This window comes from Pogoniulus pusillus, chromosome 8 (assembly GCF_015220805.1).
Source record: "Pogoniulus pusillus isolate bPogPus1 chromosome 8, bPogPus1.pri, whole genome shotgun sequence".
In the NCBI taxonomy this organism is placed as follows: Eukaryota; Metazoa; Chordata; class Aves; order Piciformes; family Lybiidae; genus Pogoniulus; species Pogoniulus pusillus.
Genome location: NC_087271.1, coordinates 33439570 through 33461534, shown reverse-complemented (window position 1 = coordinate 33461534; position 21965 = coordinate 33439570). Strand labels below are relative to the sequence as shown.

At 47.8% G+C, this 21965-nt stretch overlaps 1 protein-coding gene across 1 annotated transcript; it reads left to right on the top strand.

Annotated features, from left to right (window-relative positions):
- Positions 1-96: 96 nt before the first annotated feature.
- Positions 97-11639, top strand: GFI1 (growth factor independent 1 transcriptional repressor). The gene is made up of 7 exons (XM_064148320.1): positions 97-264; positions 1238-1453; positions 1709-1915; positions 6455-6870; positions 6960-7097; positions 8651-8816; positions 10849-11639. The coding sequence occupies exons 2-7, from the start codon at positions 1339-1341 to the stop codon at positions 11025-11027; spliced, it is 1221 nt and encodes a 406-aa protein (XP_064004390.1). The 5' UTR covers positions 97-264; positions 1238-1338; the 3' UTR covers positions 11028-11639.
- Positions 11640-21965: the final 10326 nt, after the last annotated feature.

Below are 21965 nucleotides of genomic sequence, written 5' to 3'. Positions count from 1 at the left end.
GCCGTTACCGTTGGGGAGGGCGAAGCGTTATCGGGCCGCTTTGATTTCTCACCCCTCTGTACAGGCTCGCTCAGTGCTCAGCTCAAGGATGAGTAGAGCTGCAGCTGGGTCAGGGTAGCAACGCTCCCACCCACCCGCCCGGCGCCTCCCCCAGCGGCGCTGAGCGGCCCTGCCCACGCCGGGCGCGGATGGGCCAGTGCCTCGCTGCGCACCCGGGGCCGCCACCTGTGTCCCCGCTGAAGGAGGCCGCTCCGAGCGTGGCAGGTGAGGGCGGCCCCGAGCCCTCCATTCCTTGTTCGCAACCCTAAGGCTACTGATGGGAGAGGAAAGAAGAGGGGGGAAAAAAAGGCCGACCCAAAAGAAGCTCCCCAAGATAACCCGGCACGCGTGGTTCAAACTCGCCTCTTCCCAAATGTAACGGCAGGGGCGGCCCTGCGCTGCACGCATCCGAGTGACGCGCTCCCGCCCTGCCCCGAGAAGTGGTCTCGGGTTAACTCTGGTTAACCAGGTCCCTGTTCTCGTTCTCCCTGCTTCCCCTAGGACCCCCATCTTGCAGTGCCTGCAGCTGCAAGGTGCGGCAGCGCCAGCAGCCGTTGGTTGTAGTAGAGATTCCGTTTTGTTCGTTTACGTGTTACTGTGCTTCACGGTGGACAGGTGAATTGGCCCTTTCGACAGCAGCAGTTTCTCAAGCATAGAGTTTAGGCTGTGGGGTTTGTAACGAATCTCTCGCCCGCTCCAGCAGCAGCCCGTTCTAGGTGGCGGGGACTAATAAACCTGTTCGTGGGCGCGTTCTGTTGGCGCAGCGGCTGCCGGCGCGGACGCAAACATAGAAGAGCGGTGCGCCCACTGCATCGAGTGCGACCGCACTCCTGCGGAGGGACGAGGGTGAACGCGACAGCTAACCGACTCCTTGACTCCCTCCCCCCCTCCCAAGCCCTCTCCGTTATCTCCCACGGCGCCCGACCGCTGCTGTTGCCCGTTCCCCGCGATCCGGGAACCGCCGTTGGGCAGGCACCCCTCGCCGTCGGGCCTCCGGAGAGTGGCCGAGGTGGGCCCAGGGGCACGGAAGGGAGGCAGCGTTGGCCGGAGGCGGTGGACGCCGAGTAGCTATTCGCTGGTAAAGGGCAGGGGGGGCAAAGCCACCTGCGCGCAGCCACCTGGCGCGCCGCCCTCGGCGAGCGGCCCCTCCCGGCCGGCGCCCCCGGCCCTCACCGGCGGGTTCGGCGCCTCCCCGTAGGTCGCGTTCCCGCCGCCGCCCCGCGGGAGTTTCGGGGTTGACGCTGTGCCCGGTGCTTGGAGAAGGGAGTGCGTCCGCGCCGGCCGTGGCAGCACCCCACCATGCCGAGGTCCTTCCTAGTGAAGAGCAAGAAAGCCCACAGCTACCATCAGCCCCGCTCCGCCGATGAGGACTACAGCCTGCGGCTGGAGACGGTGTTAGCCCAGATCTGTGCAGGTAGGAGTCTCTCGCTCGCGGCCTCACTTGCGGTGGACACAGCCTGCCCATCCCGCATCACCCCGCTCCAGGCCATCAGCACCGGTAGCTGTGCAGCTTCCCGGCACCATATTCCCGCGGGAAGCCAGCGGGGCTGACTGGGGCTTGAAGACAGTCCCGCAGCAAACCTTGGTGGGACCGGAGCCGCCACGGGAAGTGGATGGCTCCTACCGGGGCCCCACAATGATGAGCGCCCTTGCCCTCTATGCCCTGCAGACAGCAAGATCCCCGAGGACGCGGGGCTGTGCCACACCGTGCTGCCTGATCCGGAGCCTTCCCAGGGGCGATTTTCCCCGGAATCCCACCTTACTGAGGCTGCCGATGGCACCTCCGAGTCAGCGCCCAGCTGCGAGGGCAGCGTCTGTGACAGGGTGTCCGAATTTGAGGATTTCTGGAGACCTCCCTCGCCCTCCGTCTCGCCAGGTAGGACCGGGGCGAGCAGAGCACGCTCGGTGAGGGTCCGGTTGTGTGGCTGTATCGGTGCCGTGGGGCAGTGTTTTTGACTGGCCGCCGTCGTCGAAAACGAGTGTAAGAAACAGATTTGCCTTTGCCAGGTTTGCGTGGGAAAAGGCAAATCTGTCCCTTCCAGTCGTTCCCGAGTTATCTCTTTCGGGTTGCTTTTGCAGCCCGTCTCCAACCGTTGAGGGAACAAACGAGTTACATGCTTTAGCAAAGTTATTAAGCCATTGGCTGTTGATTATTTTTGTCTCTGGTTAATTACTAGACGCAGGTTGGTTATGTCTTAAATGTCCTGACATTTTCCTACAGGGTCCTGCTACTCGGAGTTTAGACATTTCTAGAGACAGTAAAAATTTGAGCTAGAATAGCTGCATACCTGTTTACTACAGTGTTGATTTTTTTTGTTTTGTATTACCTGCTAGACTTTCCCCCTAACTGTCTTTCAGCTTGTTTCTTGCCTATAAAAAGGATCTCTCCCTCCCACCCTTGTATCTTTGGTTGGTTTTGTTTGCTTTTTTTTTTCCCCTCCTCCCCCTAAAAACGCATTCGTAAAACCCAGAGGAAAATAATGACGGGCAGATTTAAACATCCCAAATCCAGGAAACTCACACTTATGGCTGCAATGTCTGTCTCTAGCTCCCTCGTCCTGCCTTTGATGTGGTTGGAGCAGTGGGAGATGCTGTCCCCAGCCTGGCGCACATACTTATCTCGTTTAAAAATACAATGGTGCCATTTTATAACAAAAACATGTAAAAAAAAAAGACACACCACTTTTTATTGCCTTGGTTAAAACAGGGGAACTGGAAAAAAGAACAAGTTTTGTCTTAACGAAGGAAAAATTGTCTCAGCTTTACCGACAGCAGATGCCAGCAAACAGTTTGTCCCCGTTTTCCCCGCTTCATCTTTGCTGTGTCCTTGCATATCAATGACTGAGTGTAATGATGTGGGTTTGCATTTTTAAAGCTGCTTCTTCCTTTAAGCAGCCCTACAACTCTTTGAGGGCATATTCAAAATGCTTCCCAGTATCATCACAGCCAGCCACGGGACACTTTCAGTCTTTCCAAATGACAGATCGGACCAAATGCAGCAATAGAGTAGTCTTTCTTTTGCTATTATTCCTAAACAAAGTGTAGCAATACGTGCTGAGTTTGTTCTAGCGATTTTGTCCTGCTCCTCTTCCCCCAATTCACTGCAATTTTTGCAACGGACTTTTTTTACAAGGTGTGTAAAAGACAGATGTAAACTGGACCAGGTATTTGCCAGAGCTGCTCTACCTTTTCCTTCTCCCTGCTCACTTCTCCCTGCACTGTGAGATTTATTAGATCTCAGCCAGCCATCCAGCTATGACGTGAAGGTATCCTTACAAAATGAGGGTGACACCACCAGACTGAGATTTTTCAGGGACTATGTGGAAGAGGGGTCCTGTAACTGATACCGTTTCCAGGAGGAACAGGAAGCTAAGGGATTCCTGCACACTAAGAAAAGAGCTTTATTAAATGAACCTCAGTGCACTGAGAGCCTTGCTGCTAGGTTAATGATGAAGGCAGGGGCAGTAAGATTAGATGGTTGGGATTCTTTCCACAGATTCACTTCAGTCCTTCTGACTTCCAGCTGCTTCGTCAGATTCATTGCAAAGCTGAAATTTGTGCCTAGGTCGCTTCTGTAAGACATGCTACTGAGAGACTGGATTTCTGTGTTTGTGGTGGTCTGGATGGGGCACAGTTTGTATGCTTTGACAGGCAAGGCAGCTGAGAAATTATGTTTCTAAATCATGGTTGGGGCAGGCACAGTGATTAGTACTATCACCCCCTTATCCCTACAAGAGAACACAGATGCAGGTTGCGCTTCAATACGCAGTGAAAGCCAGATTTGTCTTTGAGTACTGTGCTGCCAATCTAGGTGGGTATGCACACACACAATACCTGCTGATGCTCTTGTAGACTCCAGCAAAAATTACTTTGCTATTTAACATCACTTTCTGTGTGCATAACCATGTGCATTTGCATATATAGAGGTGCAGTAGTATATTAGTATCTCCTGGTGAGCCTGTTGATTATGTAACCTTGTGGGGAGGCTTTTATGGACTATAATGGAGTTGTGCAGAGTATGACATTTTGTGGCCTGTGGAGGAAGATGCTCCAATTTTTCTTTGCTTTGCATATCAGTCTGTTTCCAACCATTTCAGATTGAATTTGCTTTGCCTTCAAAAAAGTAGTAGTCTATATAAAGGCTGCACAGATTTATTAGGAAGATGAGGCAGAATCTGTCGCTCCCTCCCTGCTCACCCCTTGGAGGCCTAGATGCTGTTGAACAGAGGAGAAGCAAACAGAGAAATGACCTGCAGTATGGCAGAGCAGGGTTTGCAGGTCAATCTTGACACTGGCTTGGATGGCTTGAGAATGCCCCTGAGAATTATAGTGTGAGTGTTTCCTCTGTGCTTGTGCTTGAATAGTCTCTGAAGAACGTGAGGTGATGGAAGGAACATTGCATGCAAACCTATCTGTGGTGCAACGTTTACCATGTCCCATGCTGCCAGTTCCAAGGGCTCAAAAATCAGGTCAGCCATCCTTCCCCTCTCACTCAATGAACTGACTTAGAAATCAAGATTGTAAGTAATACCTTGCGGATATTCAGTTCTGGTGTGGAAATACTGAGGGTTTACATTTTCATGCTTGTCTTTACAGTCTGGGTTAGAAGTTGACTGGAAGGGAAAGAAAGAACTTAAAACAAGAAAACAAAAAGCAAGCTGAGTGCCTGATGAAATCGTGCAGTTTCCAGAGCTGGGGCTTTAAGATAGTTTTGAATTTTGTGATAAAATCGTGAGAGATGGCAACACTGAAACTGGTTGCAAAGGCACAAGATAGACGATGTGATGCTGACCACAGCTTTGCAGTCAGTGCAGAACAGGAAAAATCATGCTCAGCACAGTGTCAGCTAATTTGATTTCATCGCTCTGTTCAAATGTCCCGGTTGGTATGTGCGTATATATTTCCAACCAAAAGACTCCTAATTTCAATGGAAGAATTTGAGACTAACATCTGAAATGATGCAAAAACTAGGAAACAATTGAGTCAAGGCTCATTTTTCACTGCATTTCCTACTCCTTTCTGTTACCCTCAGTGGCCACCTGCCTAACCAAATGGACAGCTTAACACATTGTACCTTCCTTCCCTAGCCCACCACTGGCTATCTTAATTTATCAAAGGTTGAGGAAAGCATGGGAACTGTCAAACCCACAGGAGTGAGAGAAACCAAGAGAGCAGTTGTGGGTAGACAAGCTTTTGCGTAAGAGAGGTTATTCTGGAAGTCAAATCTGTATGGGATGCCAATAACTGTATGAAGACGTCAGCACTTGAGCAGTTGATTCATCTTTTCTTTGGTTTACCAGAACATTTTTCCAGTAGGGACATTTGACTATGATAGTGCTGGGGCCTGTTGTGATGAGGAGTGAAAGCAGAGCACCTTGGACATTAATCAGCATCTCTGACAGACACAGTTGGGGTCTGATTCCCTGTCCAGCTGTGCTTTCCTCTGTGTGAGGCTCCACGAGCATTTGTTTCTTTAGATATTGATCCCAAAGGCTGTGTTCCTGCCATTTCATTAGACTCTACTATGGGTCCCTCAAACACAATTCAACTTGTGGTGCCCACTGCCTTGGCCAGATGCCATTGCCAAAGTTTAGCCCGTTAGAGCCAGATGAAGTCATTTGAGCTTGTCCTGGTGGGAAATGGCTTTGATTATGTGCTCCTAGGAAAATCTTCCCATGTCTTCAATTTTTAATGATGATACTGATGATTTAGCAAAGCTTTATGTTTTGGATGGACTTTGTTTCTTTATGTGGAGTGACTCAGAGCAATCTAAAGCAATCATGATTTTATTTCATGTGATGGTTGATTCTGTTTTGTTTTGTTTTCTAAAAAAAGAGAGACATGGCATTTAGGTACCTTTTTGAAGTGGTCTTTATTTCAGTTATACTGTAGTATAACTACGGACAGTTGTGACACAAAGCTGAGAGACTAGATTTGGGCATTAAACTGTGCAATAAGCAGGTTTTAGCTTTGTTGAAAAGGTAAATCTTAGCACACTTGCTCCTTCTGGCACCTCTGTAGCATCATATTTGCTATATAGATGTGTGGGACCTACATTGGAACTTAAACATGTGGACTGTCAAAGCCCTTCTCAGGAGACAGTAGATATACATAGGTAAAACCAAAGGAAACTGCAGACTGAGTGCTTTAGTGTCTCAAGAGCACCCAGAGATGGAAGGAGACAAAACTGGTGGCTGCTTTAATTAATTTGACTGGACAGTGCATGAGTAGGTCATACTGGATGCATCGACCCTACTGTGCAGTATAAAATGTCCTCCCAGTAGAGATGAAAGGGAAGCTTTGATGAGCAGTACCAGAGTCTGGATCCGTGTGCAAGCCTGAGTACTGCGATTGACTCTGCCCTGGCTGGTGGCTGGCGAGGCACATTAATTCCCATGCCCTTGTCTTTCCACAGCCTCAGAGCGATCCGTGTGTCCGTCCCTAGATGAAGCAACCCCCTTCTCTGTGCCCTTCAAGCCATACATGTGGAACAGCCTGGGTGGCTCCGAGCTGAGGCATCTCGTGCAAAGCTACAGGCCCTGCCCAGCGCTGGAACGAACCTCAGCCCTGGGGCTCTTCTGTGACCGAGGCCCTGAGCCTGCCCTCTATGGTGCAGAGTGCAGCTCTTCCCTAGGACTTTATGGTGACTTCAGCTCTCCTGGCCCAGGGCTGTTTGAGCGACCACCAGCAGCAGCACCTGGGCTCTATGCCGAGGCGCAGCCTGGGCTACAGCAAGAAAAGGGTCCAGGTGGCATCAAAGTGGAGTCGGAGCTCTTGTGCCGCCCGCTGCTTATTAGCACCGGCTCTTACAAGTGTGTCAAGTGCAGCAAGGTAGGGACCCCTTTCTCCCACACTGGTTATGACTCTTCTTGGGCCCCTTCTGCCTGGCAAATCTGACCCTGTCTGCTTTCTCCACTTAGGTATTCTCCACACCACATGGCCTTGAGGTACATGTGCGCCGCTCCCACAGCGGCACACGGCCCTTTGCCTGTGACATGTGTGGCAAGACCTTTGGCCATGCAGTCAGCCTGGAGCAACACAAGGCTGTGCACTCACAGGTAAGAGCAAGGTAGAATGGCAGGATAAAGGGCCAAGGGCCAACCATTTGCTCCTGTTTGGGGAGGTCATGAAGGCAATGCAGGGCAATGGGTGGGTATCTAAACTGAGGAGAGGAAGCGAACATGGCAGAGCTGCAGTGGGCAGTTGCAGGTGAAGAATATGGTTGCAAGCAGAGGAAAGGATGGGCAGCTCATGAGCAGAGAAGCAAGTCACCAAATAAAAGAACACAAGATTTGTTTGCAATACCCAGAGTTTGCATTTGTATGAAGCAAGAAATACTTTTGGCACTCCAAAAGTGACAGATAATAAATGCTAACATTTTACTCTCAGAGCTGGAAGCTAATGCAGACGTGGATTTGTTTTAACAGTTAAACAATTCACTGTGCTTTTTTTCTATGCAGCTCTCATCATTCTTTCTCCTTCCTTCCCCCAAAGAAGTGTGTCTTCTTTTGTTTGTATTCATTGTGTCTGTGCAGGGAGCATCTGCACAACCAGTCAGGTACAGAGCACAGACTTCTCCATCTCCACACACACTGAGTCACACACCAAAACAATACGATGGTTAATTTTGGTAGGAGGACTTGTAACATTTTCCACCTGCTGATACTGTGCCATATTCCCCTTCACCCACCCACTTGGCCTGGCACATCTTCCTGCTTCGGACTGGCTTTTGGAGGATAGAGTTACATAAGTGTTGCTTTTTGCTAGCTGTTTTATTTACAATTGTAGGAGTGTGCAACAGCACACAGTGAGGGCAAATACCACCTATTAAGTAATAGTGAAAAGAGCAGCACTGCATATGGTGCCCATGGAGAGGACATTTCAGGGCAAGGTCATTAAAAGCCTAATAAGCTAAGGCGATTATACGAAAGTATATCAGGAAGAGAAAGGTGTGATGGTAGTTAAGGGATGGAAAGAAGGGGTGATTTATTGTGGAAGAAAGTGGTGGAGAGGAGCATGTGAGGGAGAGGAGAGAGAGAGCAAGGTCTCCATTTATTTTCATATGTTAAAACAGTAAGCCAAAAAGCTGTTTTCCTCACATACTCTAGGTGCATTTAATTTAAGTTTCAATGGAACTATAAATAAGCAGTTAGTTATTACCCTGCCAGAATTCAGCCTGTCAAAGAGATTTCCCAGGAGAGCCTGGCAGACCTCAGCATCTACTTTACTGCATACAGTGGAGAGGAGGCTTTTGAACAGTGCTGCAGCTGCTGGGCTTCCCACTGGAGTGAGCGATCACATCTTGGGCTCCTGCTGAAATGTGCGGGCAGACTCTGCCCAGTCCATCAGGGCTACTCTGACCTGGCCATTCCTACCACCAGGAAGAGCTGTTAGATTAATTTTTGTGAGGAGCAGGTATAAGGAGCATTATCTGTTTTACCATGTGATGCTGTCATACAAGTGTAGGTATCTTCACAAGCCAGCTGAGCACTCTGAATTGGAAGTGCTTGCTAAGACAGAAGGGGCAGTACTGACGTGCTACCAGGCAGCTCGTTGCGGGTGAGATCGTCGGTATGATGTAACGTGTGTGTTTGGACTCCTCTCTCTGCAGGAACGCAGCTTTGACTGTAAGATTTGTGGCAAGAGTTTTAAGAGATCATCTACTTTGTCCACTCACCTGCTCATCCACTCAGACACCCGGCCCTATCCATGCCAGTACTGTGGGAAGCGGTTCCACCAGAAATCTGATATGAAGAAACACACCTTCATTCACACAGGTCAGCCCTGCAGCTGCTGGGGGTCAGCCCCAACGGTGAGGGCAGGTCTCTGAAAGAGGTCTCTCTGCAGCACCTCCTCAGCTGGGACAGTACACGTGCCTTGCTGTACTTCTCACTGCCCTGCTGTCGTTGATGCTATCTGAGCTCTGCTTGCGCAAATGGGGGTGATTTGAATGTGGCTTCACGAGTAGCAGCTGCGAAACAACCCAAATCCTGGCAATCCAATCAATGTTTCCTTAATAGGACCCACCAATGTTTATTCAGGGGCTTTCGTGTAGGATCATTTGCAGAGTGTTATGTTCATATAGCCTTGATTTACAGCTGAAGTCCCTGGAAAATGGCAGGTGAATTTGATTTCAGCATTTCTTTTTGCAGGATCTACCAATTTATGATAGGAATTTATGATAGTCTCCTCCTCTAGATCAAACACTAAACTGGAGGGCCTAGGGTCCAACTCTTAGTCTAAATATTTGTTCAGAGATTGTCTGCACTTGCACCCGGACTTTCTGAGCAATGGCTGCAGTTCCATACAGAGTGGAAGGAGAGGTGCAGAGTTCTCAAGTTTCACTGCTAGTAATAAACATGGAAACTAATAAAGTGCAGGCGAATCACTAAAGGAAATTGTTTGAAATATAGAATTCAGTGAGAAGGGAAGTTTATCAGGAGCCATCAAAAGAAAATCTGGCTTTTCAGATCTGCACTATTCACATAAAGGAGAGGGGAATGAATAGAGTGTGAGATACAGAAGTATCTGGAGACACGAAATAACAGCTGTACTGGCCAAACCCAAGGTTCAGCTGACCAAAATCCTCTTTCCTCATAGTGATTGCTAGCAGTTCTCAAGGGGAAAGCCTAAAAATGGCAAACAGAGCACTGCTTGGTTGTGACTTTTCCTAGATGGCAAGCAGTAAAAATGAACATTACTTAGAAAGATTTTTCTACCACATGTTTACTGGCTGCAAATGAACTAATTAAGAAGCACCACAAATAGTATTTCCATAGTAACTTTATCAGCTGAGGCTTAAGTGTCATTTCAGCCACATACGGGGATCAGTCAGTACTATTATTTTGTTGTGAGATCAGAAACTGTGCCTGGGCTTTTAAGTTACTGATATAAACTCAGATCCTTGACTGAATTAGAAAGCTGGTTTGTATGCAGTGTACATTTGTGAATTGAGTATGTTCTGTATTACGTTTCTAAGGATCTGATCTTCAAATGTGTGAAGAAGTAGGTGCAGAACTACTCTGAAAATCAGGCTTGGTTTTGTGATTGGGTTCCCTTTTATCTTTTATTTGATAATAAAGGCTATGAAGATACTCTGAGGTCTTGCTCCTGTGTAGACTAGTGGAGTTTTGCCATTGATCCCTCTTGTAGGAGAAGTCCTAGAGTCTGGATTTGTTCCCATTTATGTTATTCACATGTAAGAGAACTTCTGGGCTGATTCAGAGTGGCTGCTACCATTTCACTGTGGGGAATAGAGAGAAGAGCAGATCTCTGAATGAACTCTGCCCTTTAGGGTTCACTTAGGGGTCCTCATACTTCCTTTGAGGACAGATCTGAGCTCACTGGTTTTGGCTTGTAAACCTCGGTCTATCTATTCCACCTGCCTCCATGTTGATGTTGTAACAATCAAAGTCAGGCATTCAGCATGACCTGGGGGTCTTTCCAGGAGTTCCTCACATTTCTAGGGCACAAAGACAGTTTAAAGTGCACAGAGCCCATGCAGACAAACGTACTCACAAGTTACGGTGTCCTGAGAGCACTCTGCTTTAGGCTGCTCCCTGGGCTCTACTGATGGACTATAATGATGGAGGTGCAGCCAAGTTAGGTCTGCTCAGCTCTAGTGCAGACTCAGCTAATGTTTTGGGGCTCCCAGCTGCATGTTTTTTGTAAGAATGACTAATTTGGTAATCACACAGAAATCTTTCTGATTAGCTTTAAGGCCCAGAGTGCATTTCCTGTTTGCTCTGGTCCTGTGTATGCAGCACATTGCCTCTTTCTCACTCTCTCTCTCCCACCTTCTGCTTGCAGGTGAGAAGCCTCACAAGTGCCAGGTGTGTGGAAAAGCCTTCAGTCAGAGCTCCAACCTCATCACTCACAGTCGGAAGCACACAGGCTTCAAGCCCTTTGGCTGTGATCTGTGTGGCAAAGGCTTCCAGCGGAAGGTGGATTTACGGAGACACCGTGAGACACAGCACGGCCTGAAATGAATCCCAGCTGTGAGACAGAAAGCACCTACAACACTATGAGAACAGACTCCCTTATTTTTCCCACTGGACCCAAGCTCTATCCTGAGCACAGAACCTGGCATTATCTTTCTGACCAAGAGATCAGAGAGGAAAGAACATGACAGGACCATGCCTTGAGGACTCAACCTGAATGACTGAAAGGGGGAAATAAAGACTGGTGTTTCTCTGTTTCTCTTCTGTTTCTGAAATAACACTGGAAAGTAAGCCTTTTAGGTATGAAGCCTGATACTCCAAAGATGGATAAGCTACTAACTATCTGTAAGCTGGAAAGTACTTCTCCCATGGCTAAGAGGAACTGTCTGAAGGTTTCAGTAATTGGAATCACCTTGCAGGGAAACATGGGTATGAGTGTTTACATGGCAACGGCAGAGAGCCTTCACTACTTGATGTAGTGAGCACTGCCTTGGCTGAGTTTCAGTGCTGAATGGCTTCACTCTTGGTTTCCTGTCAGGAAAACCTGGAGGATCAGGACTGAACTCTGCAGTTTGGCATCTTGCTAGTTTTTAAGCAAAGGTACCAGCTTGAGTCTGACTCTGCTCCCACTTGTTCTGGTGCAAATCGAGAGCTGCATTAATGGTTATTATAGAGAGGCTCTTTTTGTCCTCACAGAGCCATTTCTCTTGTCTGTGCAAGGCCTGGCTGTTTGCTTGTGTTTGAGTCACAGGGGGTTACTTCTTGCCACATCCACTAGAGAGAAGGAAGATTGTGAAAGACAAGTGGAAAAGCCAAAGCACAGAGTTATGCCTTATAACTAGAAACCCATCCAACAAGTCATCCTGACTGAGGAGGGCAGGAATGCTGGGGAGGCACAGACTTTCTGTCCAGAACCATTACTGGCTTCTGTACTCTGGGCTTGTTCTAATAACTGGAACATAGCTATTCTATGGCATCATTTGTATAGTCCTGGGGTTTGATTTTGTTTTCGTTTTTTTAACTTTTAAAAGGAAATTCATCTGAGGTGGGCAGGAATCATTATTAATAAGTATAATTGATTGAATTTGCCTTAAATGACCCTGCATGTACCTCAGTTTAAAAAAAAAAGAGCTGGTTTTGCTTTGTTGACAGGTTTGTATATGTCTTTATTTAGATTTTATGGAGTGTCTTATGTTTATTGGTTCATATTTATTGGAACAATGTTTTAAGTTAATAAAGTATTGAGAATAGTCCAGAGTAATTTTCATTTCATATGCAACTTCATGTCAGCTTTTGAAATAATACTTCACAGAGATCTTACAGAATCATAGCATCAAACAGGTTGGAAGAGACCTCTAAGATCATCCAGTCCAACCTAGCACCCAGCCCCATCCAGTCAACTAGACCATGGCACTGAGTGCCACATCCAGTCTTTTCTTGAAGACCTCAAGGGACAGTGCCTCCACCACCTCCCTGGGCAGCCCATTCCAATGCCAGTCACTCTCTCTGCCAACAACTTCCTCCTAACATCCAGCCTAGACCTCCCCTGGCACGTATCTTGAGGGATACGTGGCTAGAAGGAAGGAACGCAGGCACGGCAGAGTCTGCACAAGGACTTTTGTCATTAAAGATACCATTGCCATAGTTCTTTGTCCATTTCCCACTGATTTCAGTTACCTCACACTTTTGGGTGTGCTCTGCTTTAGGAGTGTGCCCATGAAAGGGGTCAGTGGGGTAACAGCAGTTTTGTGTGTCTGCCTTGGAAATGTAGATTGACAGAAGCTGTGCTTAGCCCGGCAGGAACTTGAATGTCCTCTCACAGGATGAAATGTTTGCTGGGGAGTTTGCAAGGACACCTGAGCAGCAGGTGTGTTGTTTATGCTTAAGCCTGTGGGGATTCGCAGGACTGCATTTGGTCTGCCTGCCTTGTCTGCAGGGCTGGCTCCAGCTGGCAGTTGCAGCCCGTACAAAAGAGAAGCAGGAGGATGGCAGAAAGAGTCCTTAAGTGTTTTTCCCAGCAGAGCACAGCATGGCAACTTGAGCATTTATGTGTGCATGTAACCTGGTGTGCCCACATGGGTATACACTCTTGTTTACAGATTCATGCTTCTATTCTGCCCAAAACCAGAGGCCTGATGGGCCCTTCATACCCGAGGGATGTGGCACTTCACCTGCCCAGCTATGGCCCAGTCCACTTCTGAGAAGTTCAGCTGCAGACCCCTCCTCACAGAGTTGTACTTGAGGACTGTGTCTGAAGTGTATCCCTGCAGCATTGACCCAGTGCATGCCGCTTAGGAAGAGGTTAGCTCATCCAAGCACAGCTGCCTACACCAAGTCTTCACCAGCAGGGCTTGTATTAAGTGGAAATACGGCACACAGTCACCGTGGCCAGGGTGAGAGGCTGCAGCAGAGGCGCTACAGGAGGTACCAGGTGCTCTGAAGACCACATGAAGCCCATTTAGCTGTGCTAATTAATGCAGATCAGTGTAGGACACTAAGTGGTAATGAGGAAGGTCTGGTGATTCCCTGAGCCTTGCTCAGACTAGGGGAGGCTCTGAGGAGCAACTTGGTGTGTAAAACAGGTAGGATTTGGGCTGCCTGGGGGGTGGTGCTGGATACTTATTTAACAAAGAAGCTATGGTTGTGGATAGTGTGGATGCTGGCTCTGGGTGCTGGGCACAGGGAAACCAGGGCACTGCAGCTGCCCTCAGGACCCTCTTCTCCTGTCAGATGCAGTCTCTTTCCCTTACTCCAACAGGCCTGGAGGGGGATTGGTTACTGCTATTAACTTTACAACTACAACAGCAAGGTCTGCTTGATCCTTGGATCACCTCATCTTCAAACAGGATAACTAGCATGGTTTGAGCCTAGTGCTGAGGTTGAGTGGCTGCTGAGGCAGCTTCCTGTAGGGCTGGAAGGCTCTGCAGAATGGGCCCAGCCTGGGTGGCAACACTGTCCTTCAAGGGAAGAAACAGTAGGTGTTTTTGTTGGTTCAAGTCTGTCTTCCCCCAGAGTATCTTGCAGCTCACTGGTATGCCTCAGGACACCTGTGTGCAGCCATTGCTCAGGCCCTAAGCCCTTTTGAAATGGCCAAGTGTGATTGCATGGGAGGATATTCCCCATTTGCCCTACTTACACTGAGTGTTAGCTGCTGGTCTGGGGAAGATGCAGCTACCCCTGGGAAAAAGTCATGGCTTTAACGTCAGGAACTTGAAATTCAGAAGAGCAAAAAAAAAAAAACAAAACCCAAAAGATCTATTTAGGGAGAATCACAACAGGCTACTGAGAGGCTGCAGTACAAGTCTGAAGATTGGAAATATCTCTCTCAGTGTTATTACTGCAGCGTGCAATTAAAAATTCATTCTGCATATTAGATGACTCATTATTCATGAAGCAGGTTCCATACCTTTTGTCTGCCAGAGTAACAGGAGAAAGGGTAAGGAGAGATGCTAGAGCACACCTTTGTTTCTTCCTGTAAATTTTTAATGACACCTCTAGCTAACCAGTTGGTGAAGCTTAGCTCCTGCATAAAAGTGGAAAGGCAGAGCTATCTACAGGACAACTAGGCCTTTCAGAAGCTAATTTGAGCTTGTGTTCATCCACACCAAGGATGATTAGATTACCTATCAAGTGTGCAGAGCTATCAGGATTCAGGGCATTGAAAAACAAGGTGAATTTATCTGATTGATTTAAAAGACGTGGGTGGAACAAGTGAGTTAAGAAAAGTCTGTTCCTGAGAGGTATTATAAAAGTACTTGTAGAGAGCTGATGAACTTGTTGCTTTGCCTCCAAGAGTTGTTTTCTCCACCTAGTAAACAATCTATCAGCTGGAATCAAAATGCAGACTGGATTCATTTGTGAGACAGAAGTGACACAGCCGATTAGGTTCCATCTTTATGGCGAGCAGTTTCATTTTAAACATACAAATATCACCTGTGTGTTCTGTACTGTCAGGTTCCAAAAGCTGATAGTAACACTCAGATTGGATATTGCAACACCAGGGTGAAAGCAGCTTTTCTGGGTCTTGCTCCTTCCTCAAGCAAAACTTTTGTTGCAGTCGATGTGGGGGAGGGAGGAAGAGGTTTCTAGAATAAGCTCCTGGTGACAGATTGTTTGACTCGTGAAAACTGTATTTGCAAGTTGCACATTGACGAAGGAGTGATCCTCAAGCCTCTGCAATTTCCTTCCTCAAGAGAGAGAAAACCCAGTTTGCACCAGGAATAGATTGTGCCTTTATTTATGAGTTGGCTCTCAGTCTAAACTTGTCAGTGAAACATCACTCAGCATACAGCCCTTTGAGGGATGCTGATTTACAAATGTGCATGGAAGTCAAGGAGGTGCTTCTTTAATAGGGACTTTATGAGATGCCTGATCAGAGTTAAAACTCCACAGATTTTCCCTGCTGAATCCTAGACCTCACTCAATTTCCAAGTCACATCCTGTGTGTATTTTCACCTGAGGAAGCTTCTGAGAATGCCAAGAGTAATTTCTTCTTTTAAAATTGTCATTAAGATGGTGACAATTTCCAGTATTTTCTCCTGAGTACTAAAACAATCCAAATAAATCTAAGACAGGGAAATGTCTGTAATGGTTTATAGGGCACAGTAAATGATGGAATGAGATTTAAAAAGCAATTTTCACATTTAAAGCTGTAGACACCTCTGAATATGTACTTGGTATAGCTGCCTAGCTATGTCTTTGACTTCTCTACTGGGGGAAGAAAACACAAACAAACAACAAAACCCCATGAACAAAACCAACATAGGAGTCTCAGAAACACCCCTGAGTCTTTATCACACCAGTTTGTAAGATGTGCAACATATGCCTTAGAAATAAGAGGGAGTATGTAAACCTTGTAATAAAGTTGCCTAACAGATTAACTTGTAGCATCCACTCTAAGTTTCCACTAAGATGAAAGCAAACCGTTTTTGTCTGCTTGTTCCAGCATACTTCTTCTCACATGGAGACATTTGTTCCTTTATTATTGATTTATTTATCTATAGGAGGGACGATGTGAGAGAAGAATTCTGAATAGGTCAGCCCCAGGAAGACAATAATGTGACAGCTGGTGAAATTATTTCTTTCAATACCACCCAGCCAACTTCCTGCCATGTGTGATCTGCCAGCCAGCTGAATACTGGAGCATATCCACTCCCCAGCTTGCCCAGGCCCAGTTTTCCAAGGCACTGGCAGCAGTCGCTGCCACAATGCCAAACACTCTGTTCAAGCAGCCTTGAAGGTATCTTGACTGCTGGCTCCTCTTGCCAGCCCCTTTCTCGGTGTACAGGATGGTGGTGGGTGGTCAGCTAAGGGCACTGACAGGAGTGCAGCACAGCATGTGTTTAAAATGGGCAGTAGATTGTCTTGGTTACTGTAGTGTAGCCAGCTGGCATTAAAGGGAAATGATAACCCTCTGAGGTGATAGTTCAGTGTGATAAACTGCTTATGGTTTACACTGTTTCTTTTTTTACTCCTATGAATAATACATTCCCAAAACTCACTGGTGGGCTTGATGGGCAAGGTCAAAGGGGAAAAAAGGTATGAGTGCAAGAGACAGCAAGCTGAACTCCTAGAGGTCAAAAGAGCAAGGGGACACAGTCTCAAGTTGTGCCAGGGTAGGTATAGGCTGGATATTAGGAAGAAGTTCTTCACAGAGAGAGTGATTTCCCATTGGAATGGGCTGCCCAGGGAGGTGGTGGAGGCACCGTCCCTGGGGGTCTTCAAGAAAAGCCTGGATGAGGCACTCAGTGCCATGGTCTAGTTGATTGGATAGGGCTGGGTGCTAGGTTGGACTGGATGACCTTGGAGGTCTCTTCCAACCTGGTTGATTCTATGATTCTATGATTCTATCTGACAGGAACAGGCAAACCAGAAGCTGTTGGTGTTTCGTACAGGAAAGTTTAAGTTATTGCTGTGAAGAGCCACAACTGTATCTCTTTAAGTGATTTGCCAGAAGGGATTCGACATTTAATTGGTTTAAACTGCATGCTGTGGCTGCTTACCCTGATTTAAGCCAAAGGGTCTGATCTGTTAAACTTGCAAAACTCCCAGTTTTGTAAACTCAGCTCTGCCTCTCTGAAATACAGCAGCGTGCATAGGTAGGCAGTGGGGAAAGCCCAGCTCCTGAAATGGGAATAGGTGAAAAGTGGTCTTGATCCTCTTTGTTTCAACTCTTTGAGCTGCTGCAGGAGCAACAGCTGCAGGAATAGACATTCCTTGTATTTCAAACCTGGCAGTTGGGTGGCGCAGATCTGCTGGGCCAGGATGCTCTTGCTCACACTGAGTAACAGAGAGTGTGAGTCAGAGTGCTGGCACCTTGAGCTCTGAGAGCAGAGGGCTGGGTCTTCCTGTGTGCTTGTGCTGTGCTTTGTGCTGCAGGGGCTTGACCTTTGCTGAGCTCTACGTATCTGCTGTCAGTTGGTTTTGGAATTATTTGTGTTTTCAGTAGCTTTAATTAACATTAGTGGCAATCAAGAAGAGTCTTCTTCCTGTGTGATATTTCCACCCCAGCTGGGGCATTTTGCTCGCCAACTCTGCTGCCCTGGGAGCTGGGCAGCCATTCTCCCTCCCTGTCTGCTGCTCAAGACAGGCCTGGCTCTGGTGGAGCTCACTGCCGTTGTGTCCTACAGGTGTTTGGCAATCTCTGGACTGATTTCTGTGGCCAGTTGAAGCAGTTATGCCGTTTGCCAGCTCTCCCTTCATCCTAGATGAGAGGGGGTGATGTTCCAGTGGGCGCTTCCGTCCTGATTTCCCCAGCCCAAGTTGCATCACAGACCCTTGCAGGAATGGAAAAGAACAGTTGCATTTATGGAAGGAAAGGGGTTTAAGCAAGTGGAGTGAGCACTGTCCTCTCACACTCACCCCTAAATGCTGAGTGCCTCCGATTAAAGCTTTTCATACCACTCAGAGTGGGACTCCAGCCAGCTGTGGGCTGTGAAGGAGCACATGCCTGCTTAAGTGTGAAGTGCCTCATGCTGCTGGGCACCAAGTAATTTCACAGGGAGAGACACTTGACTACTACTTCTCTCTTTTGAGACTGCTGTGGTTTGTTTTCAACTGTAGCTCTTTCCACTTGCCATTTGGATGTCTGTTTTGTTGCTGTGCATGCTAGGTTGCTGAAATCTCATGTTTGAGCAATTTTTAATGCAGGTGTCCACATGATGGAAAAGGCTGCTGCAGCCTTTTTCCCTCGTTGTGCCGGTACAGACTGGTGCTCTGACAAAGTTAAGGGGACCTCATCCTTTTTGCTGGTGTTTCAGTTGTCAGTGTGGCCAGAGAGCCAGTGAACCCTTTGCAAAATGCAGGCATAAGGAGGCAGGGTCCTCAAACCAGAAAGTGTCTTGAATCTTAAGGATCCCACCCAATTAAGAGTAACACAAAAGGCCAAGTGTGCTGTCTGGGCTGGGTTCTTCTGCCGTTCATCCACATCAGGGGATCTGCTGCAGTTAAGCAGCATGATTAGATATGTGGCATGCGTTACGATGAGTGTCTGTTGCCGCCGGTAGTGAGTCTCCCAGGTAAATATTACTGCCCTCTGTCTGATCCCTCTCCTGGTGGGAATTCAGCTGCTAATGAGTGAAGCTTCCCGAGGGTATAGGTATTGACAGGTGAGTCAAGTGTCCCGTGGTGGTACTGCTGTCTCTTGATCAGAGTGGCTTTGCAATCCCGGAGGTCTGCCAGGCTTTGTTTTGCAGAGGGGGGTGGGTGGAAAGAAACCTCCAGCAACAACAACAACAAAATCTTGCTTTCTTGTACTTAATGTTTCTGAATGCTGTAGAAACCAACAAGGTCTGTAACCCACTTCTGCAGGACAAAACCAAGCTTAAGTGCCCCTCTGTGTAAAGGCTGATCAGGGCAGAGGAACAGAGAGTAGGGAAGGTGCCACTGGTATGAGATAGCCATGGACCAGGGGAGATGATATTTAATTCTGCCTGTCCATGCCATGTAGAGGACTGTTAGGTCTCTGCACATTCCATGTGTGCTTGTAGTCCTATCAACTTGAACAAAAAATTCAGATAGGGTAATTGCATCTCTTGCTCGCGGGGGTGCTTAGTTGTGTGTTGTAACAGCGGTTGGCAAAGAGGTGGAGGAAACTTCACCACAAAACTTGAGAGAAAACGTGTGTGCAGCAAGTGCCTCTCCACCTTCAAGCCCTGGGTGGCTGCAGCTAGAAAGATCAAGCTAAGGATTCACGAGGTGGTGCTGGAGCCATTTGATTCATCCATGGAAATGCCTCTGGCATCTGGAAGGAGGAATAAGACCTGAATATGACTTAGGGGATGGAGTGCTCGAATACATGCTGCAATCCTGAGGGAGGAAAACCTAGGCTGGACTCACTTGGACACACAGAGCTAAGAGTGTGCTGGACTGCCAACAATTAACTGGGGAGGGGGAGTGTGCACAGCATTGCTGGTGGAGATGATGCCTCAGAAACCTCTAGGTATGAGGCATTCTGACTGTAACATATGTAGAGTGCTTCCTTGACACAGGGCAACATCAAAGTGGCCTTCCTGGATTGACAGCTTTATTAGGAGGCTCTGCATGCTGCTATGACACTGAGCTCAACTGCCTTACATGAGTACAGGAAAGAGTCTTTCAGGGGGCTTGTTTAAAATAACTTTAGATCCTGTGAACCCAGAGTATGCCATTGTGAAGTGTCTCAGCATCTGGTAGTGAGCTCATGATACAACAAGGCATTTTCAAGGAAACATATGCCCAAAATGCCAATCTCATTCTAGTGCAGGTTTAACTGACTGTTGTGTTGAAGCCAGTCTGTAACCTCCCTTTTGGAGAGTGTGATCTTCCTGCAGCTCCCAAGTGTTATCAGATTGATTTTAATGCAAGCTTAGTGTCTGAGTAAAGTTTTTCAGGGTGAGTTTCCCACAGAGAATCCTGGCAAGCCTGTGTGCAAGCTGTTCACAGAGAGAGTGATTGGCATTGGAATGGGCTGCCCAGGGAGGTGGTGGAGTCACCATCCCTGGAGGTGTTGAAGAAAAGCCTGGATGAGGTACTTAGTGCCATGGTCTAGTTGACTGGCTAGGGCTGGGTGCTAGATTGGACTGGCTGATCTTGGAGGTCTCTTCCAACCTGCTTGATTCTGTGATTCTATTCTATTGGGTCCTAGCAGCAGGTCCAAATCTAGGACCACCACAGAAGCCAAACTATTCCACCATAGAATTCTGTGATTCTATTTGGTGGGATGGCTTGGCTTCTGTGATGGTCCTTCATAACCAGGAAAGCTCCAACCCTCCTGAATTTCCAGTGGGGTTGGGAGGCAGTCCATCAGAGGCAGGTGTAGCTGTGTTCACACATCACTCTGTGGCTTGCACATTTTTGTTGCTCTGGGCAATATCTGCTGACTGTCGCAAGGGCATGAGAGCCACAGGTGTCAGGTGTTGTATATCTGATGAAGAGATTCACTTGTGGCAAAAGACTCAAAAAAATGTTACTTGTGCTCCTGCAGTGCTGCCTGTGATGTATTGCAGACTCAAGGAGGATTTTTTTTCAAAGAGAGGTGATCAAAGATCGTTGCTATGAACTTGTTCAACACAGGCCCAAAGAATAATTTAGTTCTGTACCCATGTCTGCCTATTGAGTTTGGCCTTAAGATGGAGCTGGGGTTGTCTAGCCTGGAGAAGAGGAGGCTCAGGGGTGACCTCATTGCTGTCTACAGCCACCTGAAGGGAGGCTGTAGCCAGGTGGGAGGTGGCCTCTTCTCCCAGGCAACCAGCAACAGAAGAAGGGGACACAGTCTCAAGTTGTGCCAGGGGAAGTATAGGCTGGATGTTAGGAGGAAGTTCTTGCCAGAGAGAGTGATTGGCATTGGAATGGGCTGCCCAGGGAGGTGGTGGAGGCACCGTCCCTGGAGGTCTTCAAGAAAAGCCTGGATGAGGCACTTAGTGCCATGGTCTAGTTGATTGGCTAGGGCTGGGTGCTAGGTTGGACTGGATGATCTTGGAGGTCTCTTCCAACCTGGTTGATTCTATGCTTCAAGGCCAATTGTATGGAGTTTAACAAAGCCAAGTGCCAGGTCCCCCACCTGAGTCACAACAACCCCATGGTAAGCTAAGGCTTTGGGAAGTGTGGCTGGTGAGCTGCAATTCTGAGAGGGAGCTGGGGGTTCCAGTTGATGGCAAACTAAGCATGAGTCAGCAGTGCCCAGGTAGCCAAGAAAGCCAGTGACATTCTGGCTTGAATTAGAAACACTGTGGCCAGCAGGGACATGGTGGGGGGTGAGTAATCCCCCTGTACTCAGCACTGATGAGGTCACACCTCTAGAGTGTTGTATTTGGTTCTGGGACACTCACAACAGGAAGGACATTGAAGGACTGGAGAGTGTCCAGAGAAAGGCAATGAGGCTGGTGAAGGGCCTGGAGCACCTGGGCTATGAGGAGCATCTGAGGGATCTGGGGTTGTTCAGTCTGGAGATGAGGGGGCTGAGGAGAGACCTGATTGCTCTCTACAAAACTATCTGAAGGCAGGTTGGGGTGAGGAAAAGACCAGCCTCTTCTCCTTGGTGGCAAGTGACAGGACCACAATAAATGGTTTTGAGCTGTACCAGGGGAGGCTCTGGCTGGATGCTAGGCAATATTTATTTACAGAGAGGGTTATCAAGCATTGGAATGGGCTGCCCAGGGCAGTGGTGGAGTCACTGTCCCTGCAGATGTTCAAACAGTGTGTGGACCTGGCACTCAGTGACATGGTCAATGCTGAGTCAAAGGTTGGGCTGGAATATCTTTGAGGTCTCTCTGTGATACTGTGACACCCAGAATTAAACTATTGGACACAAGGAATGTATACAGGCTACTGAGTGGTGCTCAAGTGCCTTTTGTCTGGCTCCTGTGCTTCTTTCCCTCCCACCCTCAATTCTCATAATGCAAGCTCTGTAACTGCCAAAGGCATACCTGATTTTTAGCAGGATAGAGTAGGCACACATGGGGACTTGACACTCGGGGCAAGGATGAAATTGACAATGGAAGCAGCTTA

Excerpts from the sequence above, each read along its gene's own strand:
- GFI1 (XM_064148320.1), top strand. The coding sequence starts at position 1,339 with ATGCCGAGGTCCTTCCTAGTGAAGAGCAAGAAAGCCCACAGCTACCAT. Across the intron at positions 1,454-1,708 it reads GTTAGCCCAGATCTGTGCAG|ACAGCAAGATCCCCGAGGAC; the intron begins GTAGGAGTCTCT and ends TATGCCCTGCAG. Across the intron at positions 7,098-8,650 it reads ACAAGGCTGTGCACTCACAG|GAACGCAGCTTTGACTGTAA; the intron begins GTAAGAGCAAGG and ends CTCTCTCTGCAG.